This window comes from Vanessa atalanta, chromosome 3 (assembly GCF_905147765.1).
Source record: "Vanessa atalanta chromosome 3, ilVanAtal1.2, whole genome shotgun sequence".
In the NCBI taxonomy this organism is placed as follows: domain Eukaryota; kingdom Metazoa; phylum Arthropoda; class Insecta; order Lepidoptera; family Nymphalidae; genus Vanessa; species Vanessa atalanta.
Genome location: NC_061873.1, coordinates 8,580,376 through 8,591,983, shown reverse-complemented (window position 1 = coordinate 8,591,983; position 11,608 = coordinate 8,580,376). Strand labels below are relative to the sequence as shown.

General features: G+C 29.3%; 1 protein-coding gene across 1 annotated transcript in view; it reads right to left on the bottom strand.

Moving 5' to 3' along the window:
• Positions 1-158: 158 nt before the first annotated feature.
• Positions 159-11,608, bottom strand: part of LOC125077231 (cAMP-dependent protein kinase catalytic subunit 3) — a 31,423-nt gene continuing 19,973 nt past the window's right edge. The window contains exons 4-7 of the mRNA XM_047689109.1: positions 7,501-7,746; positions 5,602-5,783; positions 2,989-3,066; positions 159-2,121 (exon numbers count right to left, since the gene is read on the bottom strand). Coding sequence (XP_047545065.1) covers positions 1,996-2,121; positions 2,989-3,066; positions 5,602-5,783; positions 7,501-7,746 — 632 coding nt within the window. The 3' untranslated portion in view covers positions 159-1,995. The remainder of the gene's footprint in view (positions 2,122-2,988; positions 3,067-5,601; positions 5,784-7,500; positions 7,747-11,608) is intronic.

Sequence of the window (11,608 nt, the reverse complement as noted above, 5' to 3'; positions counted from 1 at the left end):
ATGCGTCACTGAACATTTTAACTTTCCAACGTAATACTTACTCTAATAAAACCGGAATCTATATATTTATCTAAATTATGTAAAAAATAATTAAATGACGCGTTTATATTATTGTATTTTATTTAAAAATCTTAAACTAATAAAATAAACGCATTTAATTTTATTTAATAAAATGTTTTATTTTTGGGTACATATTTACAATCACTAGGTGCTATTTTATACAACCTTGTTACATTTATAATCTACGCTATGAAAGCTCGTGTGAGACTTTTGATAAACAAGTCGGTTTTCTTATTAAATTTTAGTAGCCATTTAGCCAATACTGTCTGACTAAGAGATCACTTCTTCAAAAATATATGGCATTAAACAAGCATCAAACTAATGAAACATTTATATAAAACATGTAACAATTACGATTTATTAAATACATAAAATGTTCGTATTATAGTGGTTGTGTGATCTAGGAAAGTAAGAAAGACATGTAGATCTACCACAAGTTCCATCCCGCTACCACAGGATTGGTTCAGTGGGTAAATTATAAGGCTAATCCGGAGGTCACAAGCTCAATATGATAGAGGCATTTTCTTCCTTTTTTGATCTTCCTTGCGTATTTTCGTCGTATCCGAATAACATCATCGCAATGCCCACTAATTTTATACCTATTTAAGTCGTTATTACTATACGTAATTTCTTTGGGATTATATGTACCTATATAATTAAAAATATTTAAATAATAATCGTAATTTCTTTTATATAAATAGTTACAGGTCTAAAACTATTTATGTACAATTTACGTGTTCGATAGTTTAAAAAAAAAACTATAACATCAAAAATATCATTTCATCTTTGAATTTAAATGTATTTAATATAAATGAAACTGTTAAATAAATTAATCAATAAATAAAAAGTATTACGTAGTAGGAATAGAACGTAATACAAGACCAAAACTAATCAAAGCTAAATAACATAATAATAAATATACGTATATGCATTACAATAAATTAAACTATCAATAATTTTGTTAATACGCTTTATATAATATAAAAAAAATATGAAACTTTTAAATAAGCATCATTCTTAATTTAATTGCATTTATAAAAAGCTAGTGCAATGTGAATATTTAACAAATATAATTAATACTATAAATCACAAACGTTGGACACTGACTCATTTATATTTAAAATCTTCCAAACAGATTCATGTCAGTAATATGAAGCATTGGAATTATGACAACTAATGCTATCGCTTAATACGCTAAGTGAATACAATTACAAAAGCCGATGACCTAGTGGTTCGAAGTAAAGAATCTTAAGCACAGATCGAAGGTTCAAACCCGGTAAGTGCCACTGAATTTTCATGCGCTTGTGTTTGTAATACATCTCGTGCTCGACGGGACATCGGAAGGAAATGCATAGGATAAATAAAAATCTACCACTTGTGTATCTACCTACAATAGAGCAGTATGGTGGAATTCTATACCATCACCTTTAAAAGAGAGGGAGCCTTAGCCCAGTTAAGTGACAGTAAATTAATGATTAACGTTAACTATTTTTAACGTAATTTCTTATTATCCACAACTTGATACCTTGAGAAAATTAAGTTACAAAGTAATCTACTATACTATACAGTATATAATCTACTATACTATAAAAATATGGTTTTTAATATACTAAAGTCTATTATTGTAATCTAATTAATATTTAGACAAGACTTAGCTCCCCCGTCTTTTCAGATTCTATTCGTTTTTAATTAAATATTTTTAATAGTAATCTATTTTACAAAATTTCTAACACGCAGTAATAAATGGTATTCATCTGATACGTTAATACCAATGGAATTATACCAGCATTACTCGAATCCATGTTTTCTTGTTGTTTTTCCTTATCGATACTTATAAATCGATTTTATTTATTATTATTAGGATTCACTAAAAATGTTTGTTCAAACATTTACTAACTCGTTATTTATCTAGTATACGTCTTATCCTAGTGTACATCAAAAGTTAGCGAATAATTTCAATTCGTCAGGATCAAGCGACCGCACGGCTTTCCAATCTGTTTCAGGGTACTCGTCGAAGTTTGATGTGTCCCCTTCGTAAGACACAGAGGGCATGATCGGAGGCTGGAAATAACAAATTTTTGCACAATTTAAAAAATGTCGTGTAAGAAGTAGACTGTATATATAATGATTATGATTGCAAATTCAAATTTGAGCCAGCACCAAGTGGATCGCTTGAACTTAAAATCTTGTTAGGCGATAAAGAAAAACATCGTAAAGAAATCTCCAATTTCCAATAAAATTCTAAAACTGTATTAACACCCATTGAATTTTGAATCATGAAACATTGAAAGAATACACTAAAAACCATCTCCTAGAAAAGATAGGAGAGAATCTTGCCCAGCAATGGAACATTTACATTATTAGTAATAACTTTTACTTCATAAGTATATTACATAAACTAATACTTGAATTAAACGAAAAGTTTTATAAAAAAATGTTGTGTGGAAATTGTAAGAACTCCTATTTTTTTATATTTTTTCTACGAATATGGACCTATTTTAGTGCCTATTTGTGAGACTCACGACATTCCACCTTTTGAATGACACAAGTTTAATTTGTCTGGTTTTAAAATATGTGCGATAAATACAGAAACTATTTATATACACGAATTTTTAAGAATTTTAAATAACGTAATATATCCCCTTGATGCGCTGAGAAAAAAACAAGTAATACTTTATTATAAAATATATGTATATCGGTAAATTATAAATTGTATTTAATTGCATACTACGAACTAGCATTCTTAGTAAAGGGAGAGGAAATGAGTTATTACTTATTACTAGCTAGACTAGTGTTGCACCTCAGCAGTCAATTGCGTATAATTGTATCGTTTAAAAACAGTTGCTTATTGAAATTGGAACAAGGTTTGTTTATTTAATAATTCTTAATGTTTATGGAAAATGTATAAATATATAATTAAATATCTACCTGTAATTTCTTCATGTATACATCAGCCCAATCGATATGTTTGAACCATCTGTGCCGTTTCACGTCTTCCGAACCACACTGAAAATAACATTACAATAAATAAAATCAATTTTTTAAAATAAAAATATGTTGTTATATACTTTAATAAAAAAAGTTTTTAACTATTTTATACCGTATATGTCAAAAGCATGGATTTTCAATTAATTCTATTGTTTTTAATTACTGTTAAAAGTAAATTTTTTTTTTAGAAATTAACCTACTTTTTTTTCAATATATACACATACAAAATAATACACAGATTGTTATGTCGTTCCTTTTAAATTCTTTACGTTAAATCAGACCCACTTATCGACTTTAAAGCTTAAATAATACAAAAAGCGCTTATTTACACATTATAGACACTCTGACTTCACTACTTGACAACACGAATTCCACCCAATGGTACAGTATTTAAGAATATTTATAAGAATAGTATTAGGAATGTAAAAAGAACGCCTGGTAACTTGAAAAATTTAAATTGTCTTGTTATATACCTAAGAATTACCTACGCGGAGTTTTTAATAGTGTTATCAATTTGGTTACTGCGGCTAAGATGCATAATTTCTTTATGTTATAAACCTCTTTTATATGCTTGGGTGTTATATATAAAAAAAAACATAACGGGAAGTTAACTACTAATTATTCTTTTCTTAGTAAAAACTTGATGTTTTATAAGAGGGAAATCAAATTAAGAACTAGAACTATATAAATAAAAAGTTGAAAACGAATTCCCAAATACAATGAACGTCCTATTACCGAATCATCGGAAATAAACTTGAATCTAATCACGAACATTTGGACCGCATTTTCATCATAGTAGCTAATATCGCTTTCGTAAACAATCCCCTTTCATACATCAATCAATATCGTCAAGTAAGTAATAAAATGGTTTCAAATTAAAACGGTTTTGTTGTTATTGGCTTTCACGACGTTCTGAGTAATTTAACATGATTAATTACAAAATTAATGCTGCGTATTATTCCCTGAGCGACTGACTATTATACACTATATTGATGTGACTATTGAAATTGTTTTACGTATACCATAGATTTATATTACGAAAATAACATAGTATCTGTATTTGTATATTATTATAGCACTTATTCGAGAACAAAGATTAATGTTATTATTATTTTTATTATAAAGACCATGAATGTTTTCATCGTCAATTTTTCTAAAACCTTTATTCATTTTAATTATAACATCAACTCCATATACATATACAAATATTTATATTGCAAATAAATTCATATATAATATAGTGTAGACACTTTTTCTACAGCCGTTGGATACTTGACTGATGGCTTTCTAAAGATTTCTGCAACATCGAAGCAAAAAGCTCGGTGAAAACGTCACACTAGTAGAAACTGCAGTCATTTGAACACATTCCTAATACATACTCTCTCTTTATAAAGTAAAGTACCACATGAGTGTCCACTTACTTGGAGAAAATCTTGAAAGTTTTCTAACGTTATTTGTACCTTCGAGACGAGAAATAAAAGCGGCAGGGCTTTACAACTGCCGTATTTGTCCACATTTTAATATTCATCACACGATGTCGCGACCATTTATCATTTAAAGTAAGTCTAAATAGCAATAGAATTTCCGTTACATATTGTAAAACGAATAAGCGTCGAATTTTCCGATAAAACAGTAACTAATTTAGAGGAATTTCACATATTATAAAATTTTATATTCCAAAATATATTAGAATTATTTTTTTCCGCTGCGTTTAAATTTTGTTATTTTAATGCAATTTGTAAAATGTTAGATTAGGAGTTAAATATGGAAACATCTGGAAAACAGCCAACTTTAAAAGCGAAGTACGTACGGCATTTTTTCTGCAGTACAAACTCGAATAAAAATCGTATGAGAACACAATTTATTTACAAAATTAAAGTGGGTTTAAATATTTCTGTCTGAATTATAATTGAAAAACAAGCCACTTATGGGCTATTATTTAATGTTTAAAAAAATATGCTAAAAATCATTTAATTTTATTGTGAAATAAAAAAAATGAAAATATTAATATTGCAATTTGTTCCACTTGCAAAATTCTAGTGAAATATTAAAACGTTATATTTCTAGATTTTATTACACATCTATTAAACAAAACCTCCAAGAAACTAGTAAAATCTATTATTATAAATGTTTATTTAGCAAAACGTTTATTGACGTATAGTAAAATGAACATATAAACGAAATCGTAATATAATATTTCCTGGCCAAGTACAAAGCGCAATGTTGGGTTTCGAAATTATAATGGGATCTACTCATATAATTAAAATAAACTTCATCAAATACTTAAAAAAATTACCCTTATCGTGTGTATTTCAATTCCATATCTGTCACTGTGTAAATCATAAATAGATCGAGTCTAACTTTTACAACAATTTAATACTATAAGGTGTCACTAGTCTCAACGACACACGAACAAAATACTTTTAATGAATTCATTCTATAATATAAAACAAAACTCCTCGATCACTGTACGCAGTGATCGCTGCAGTCTGGTGCGATATTTTTTTTACTAATTCATTATCTGACTAAAGATACATAATAATTGAAATTTACCTTCATGTTGCCAAGTCTCTTAGTTCTGTCCTGTACCAATAGTTTTTTGATTATGTCCTTAGCGACGGGATCGAGATGTCGCGGCCAATCCACGCGACCATTAAGAATTTTCTCATAAATTCCAAAGGGATTGTCGTCGTAGAAAGGGGGATAACCCACGAGCATTTCATACACGAGTACTCCTGTAAATTAAAATGTTATATAGCTATGTACTTTGTATTGTAGACGTTGGGCGTCATATTTTGTAGAGTGCGATCAACATGTTTATTTAAAACAATTAATCTACTCAATCTATTTTCTAATGTGACATCTTTGATTTGTGAAAGACAATAAACTTTGAATACGATATTTATCAATATTGAATTTCCAATTCCATTGCCAAGGACTCCGCATCACAGACAATCATACGCAAGCTCCTGTACAATAAATTATCTAAACGCATTTATAAGTCTGGCACCAAGTAGCGATTCAAATTAGACAGACGAAGCAATAAATCACTACAACATTAAATAATTATAATGTAAACATTACATTAAATGTCGCCAGACGCCGCACTATAAGCGGCGCATGCGCGTTGACGAAAAACAACGAACGAGCTATCAACGTGATTTCTTCAACGTTAAGAATAGAATAAAGTTGTTTTACAATTTCACCAAAATTATTTTCATCAAACGAATACCTGTTGATGAAAATGTTTATGAACAGAAAAAAACTAATTTTGTCGTCATTTAGCTGTACACACACACACACACACACATATATATATACACACTTTTGAATAAATCGTTGTGAATTTTCTTATACATTTATTCTCCACGAATATTGACCTAGAAACTCAGTCCAACTATACTGATTATAAAGAAATAATATGAACGATAAAAATTGTTTGTAAAGTATAAAGAAGCAAAAATAACGCGTTGTATATTAACATTTAATGATAATAGTATAAAAAAAACAATTGACACCACTAAACAAATACAAATTTAGGTTATCACCGATAAAACTTTTCCATTAATCAAACTATATTATATTAATGGAAACCTGATCAAATTCATACGTTACTTTATTGGCCACTAATATAACATTATAACAACATTAAAAAAGTGTTTAGACCATAAATCAAAAGTGTCGTATAAAAATTACGTGACCGCAACACTTAATGGCTCATTTTTACTTGGTACAACTTTCTGAAGTCATTATACCTTGAGTATTAAAGAAAAATAATATTCAAATATTGGCAGAAATATAACGTGTTTGTATATATATATATATGTGTATATATCAATATTTATTCCGTTTAATTAATATTTTTATCGATATAACATTGGAATTCAATTTAATATTATGAAAAAAAAACAAATACGAAATTTGTTTTTTTTCAATATTTTATTAAACATACAACAATTATCCTTGATGCATTCGGAAATTAAAAAATTAATTAATTTTCCAAAAAAAACTAATAAGAAGGCCTAATATTTTAAGGTAAAATATTACATTTTAATGACCTTAACAGAAATGAGTCACATCGCGTGACCCGCCTTTTATTCAAGAACAGAGAAAAAACTCGCCTACACAATAAATGAATGCATTTAAATTATACTTTTATTGTTAAATAAACGGTGATTTTATAGATTTTTTGTTTTTCATTATAGAATGTAGAAAAAATATTTTCTAAGGTATTATGGTTCAAAACCTTTTGCATCAAGCTGACCTTAATTGACAAATTAATTTATTTTTTACATTTTAGTTATTATTTAGCGAATGTTAGAGACACACAATTATTTTTAATATTTAAATGGGATTATAGCACAATACAAGATGTATTAAACATTTTTAAACGTTGCAGGTTGATTTCTTAGAAATAGTGTATTTAAAAGCAATAATACAAAACATATTTACCTAAAGCCCACCAATCGACAGCCTTGTTGTGACCTTTGCTCTGTATAATTTCAGGTGCAAGATACTCCGGTGTACCGCAAAGCGTCCACGTTCGATCTGTCAATTTTTTCGCAAAACCAAAGTCCGTGATTTTCAAGTGACCATCCTTTGCGAGCAAAAGATTCTCTGGCTTTAAGTCACGGTATACAATATTCCTAGCATGAAGATATTCCAATGCAGATACAATTTCCGCTGCATAGAAATTGCCTGTAACAAAAAGCATCAAACACATTAATATACTGCCGTGTGCTCTATACTGATAGATAGTGTTGGTAATGAATTACAAACTATTTATTTATCTTTTCAATTGTATTTGTTTGTTTGAAGTAAAAAAGAAACTGATCTTTAAAATTGAGGTATCCGTGCACATTATTGTAGTATAGGTTAGTTCGTCAAGCGATAAACTTCGTTCCATTTTTTTTAATGAGTTAATTAATGACCTTCGCCTCCGAATTCTATAGAAATATCTATACTCATTAAAGTATGGTACCGTAGTATGATTTATATCTTAATAAAAAAAAAAAATATCACAACACCACATTTAACGTTTTTTGAAATAGATACTCTACTCTACTCTCTACTACTCTAATCTACTCGAGGCAATTTTTACAAGTATCCTAATATTTCACATGACTAATATTCATTTTGATTACGCTGATATATTAAGTTATATTTAGTTCATGATGGCGTTTCTGTAACACACGCACCTACACCGATTAAATGTAATATCAAGTTTTGATGACTTCTCGAGGGTATAAAAAGCTATTTAAAATATATCAAGAACCAAGATTGATTATTTATGAATATATATATGTATTTATTGTATCGCTTATATATGTATGTTCCTTGGTGCGTTATTACTAATATAAAGTATCCACTATATATATATTATATATATACTATATATATATTATAAAAATAGTGTTATATACTATAATTTTGAAAAAAGAAATGTATTTATTTTTGTGTTCATAAAGTCATTGAAGAGTGCCAGCGCTGGACGATATCGGGCGTCATTTTGTGTATTATTAGAGTCACGTCTCGCAGGAAAATTTTATCCTCTACGATAGGTACCATGGCATGTAGAACTATTTTAATATATAATAACAATACACAGTAAATTTACTATTTCACCACAACATATTTTTTAATATTTAACGATAAATAAAGTGGTAGTCTTTGAGTTGAACGAATGAATTATGAAGCGAATGAGTCAACCGTCTGTGGGCGATAGAGAAGCGTCAGTAATGGTTATAAGCTTTTGAATGACATCACGCTTCTCAAAGTCGTTGTCTTAAACGAACTTGAACCACCAAATTAAGGCTCCGAAGATCACGCGCTGAATATTAAATTTTGCACCTTTTAAAATGGCGGTATATAAAACATAACGAAACCCACGGCTCCCTTTTTAATAGTTTGTTATGTTTCATTAAGTTTACGAAATACGAGTTATAATAACAGTAAATAAGAATAAGTTCAATAGATTTCTTGTAACAGTGTTCTTGCTCCCCTTTCCCCAACGTGGTGGACACAAATCTTATAAAAGTAATAAAAAAAACAAGCACATATGTATCGAGTTTAGTATGAAAATTATTTTAATTCTCATACTTTAAAAATTTATAATTTATAACGTTCAACTATAGCATTGACTTAAAATTTTACATACTTCTATGATTATGACGACAATATAATGAAATGGTATCAAATAAGTTTGATGCTTGGGGTGGAAAGACTCCATAGAAACACCTCAATAAATAACAATTTCATCAACGTCATGTTTTATGTTTTTTTGGATTACTGTTTGGCGTTAGAATATCTGACGAGTGGGCGGTACCTACCCGAACGAGCATGCACAAAGCCCTGCTAAAATCTCCAAAATATATATTCGGGTAAAACATTAATATTCGAGAACAAAAATCTTTGAAACTAATCATCCAATTCTATTTTTTGCTTGCAATGGTAGAAAGCAACATTATTCCTGCATGCTCTAGGGTACAAATTATATGCATATAATATTATTTTTATTGATATTATTTTTATTGCTCCCGGGTAAAGCCGGCTTCGGTCTGTCGCAGTTGTAAATGAATTCCTTCATAAAGCACAGTAAGAAACTCATTGAAAAGTATTAGTATCGAAAATAATTGATCGATAATAAATAATTATTATTTATATATTACTACGTTGACGCTATAAACGTGAGAGTAACTTTGTCTGTCTATAATATATCTGTAACCTCTAACGATTTTGTTGCCTCCTTAATTACAGAATCGATCGTAAAGAATTTTTATATAAAGTTGGCCTGCGACCGATATACCGGTACCGGTATAAATAACGATATAATAATAAATTTATTTTATTTATTTAAAAACTTTATTGACCAACAACAAAAGTTGGAACAAAAGGCGGACTTAATGCCTGAAGACATTCTCTACCAGTCAACCTTTAGGCCAAACAGAAAGTCATGAAGGAGGTAAAAATAAATTTTACAATAAATACGATAATAATAATAATGAAACAGAAACATAGATAAACTATTATATATATGCATGAGAATACACATTTATAATTAACAGAGACATAATAGAAATTTTAAAAACACAGCGTAGTGAGAGAAAGAAGGAAAAACTTAAGAGAGGTTTTTAATAAGATGATCCTGTAAACGACGCTTGAACAATGCCTTAGTAGGAGCCTTTCTAATTTCTACCGGAAGTTTATTCCATAATCTGACAGCTTGGACAGAGAAAGCGTTAGTTAGGAAACCAGAGAAGTGACTGGGAAAAGAGAGAAGGAGAGAATCAATAGAGCGTAGCTGTCGATCGTGATTGTCAGAAAGAAATTTGAATTTATCCTTTAAGTAATCAGGGGAAAGAGGGTCAAAAAGAATAGAAAAAAGAGAACACAGTAGCCGTAAATCTCTGCGTTGGCGGATAGGGAGCCATTAAATTCAATTTTAAAGGCGAAAAGACACATACAGATGAAATCGCTTGGACTAGCTTGTTTATAAGTGTAAAACAAAAACTCCCTTGGAAAATCTACATCCGGAAACTTAGTTAAATGCGTAGATTTTGACTAATCAGTAAGAACAGCGTCCCTCGTGTACGAATGCAACAGATTTTATATAACACGAACGAAAATAGAAATGGAACACAGATTTCTTAAATCGCAACCCAAAAACACTTTTCTACAATCGTTTTACGATCTATTTAAAACGAATAAAACTGATATATTAACATTTACGCAATAAACATAATTTAAAAGCACTTGTGCAGCAACAACTTCGTATACTTGTAAATTTTATGCTACTATACAACCCAAAAAAGTTTTCTTACTTAAACATCGTTCACAGCTGTTTCTACGATCATTTTAAATTGTTTATTGATTCTTATCGCATAAATATCAATACAATTGTGAACTGAATTGAAAACCTTACATAAAAAATTAAGTTAAATGTAAAAACCATAAAAAAAATACAGTGTATTATTTTTTTATTTCTCTATATGTTGTCTCGTAATCGGATCACAAAATATTTATAAATCGGGTTATAATAAGCAAGCGCAGGAGTGACGCAGGCGTCACGACGTCTGCCAGAGTCGACTGACCGCAATCGCTTTATTACCTGCTACAATAATAAATGTTCTCCAGTATTGTTCCACAAAATTCATGGTACAACAGAGGATAAACTGAATCGAAATATTAACAACAAACATTTGTACACGACAAGGACAACCACACGCTATTCGAAATTTAGTTACAGACGCTCGCGTCATTGACCGCTTATTTCCGTCCATGTCCTTTCTCCAGAAATACTCGCCTATTCAGATCTGATTAATACTATATGCTTTTGAACATCACACCATGTATTTGAGTATCATCTAATAATTATCTTACTTTGAATTATGTTTGTGAACACATTGTAATACGTTATAAAGATACATAATTATTCAATAAACCGAAATAAACTACTATTTTTATTCTTAACAGCGATTTTTATTAACTGTAATTCTTATTTTAGTGATATTTTTAAGATCTTTAAATTTATAACAATTAATAGCGACGTACAGATGATTTC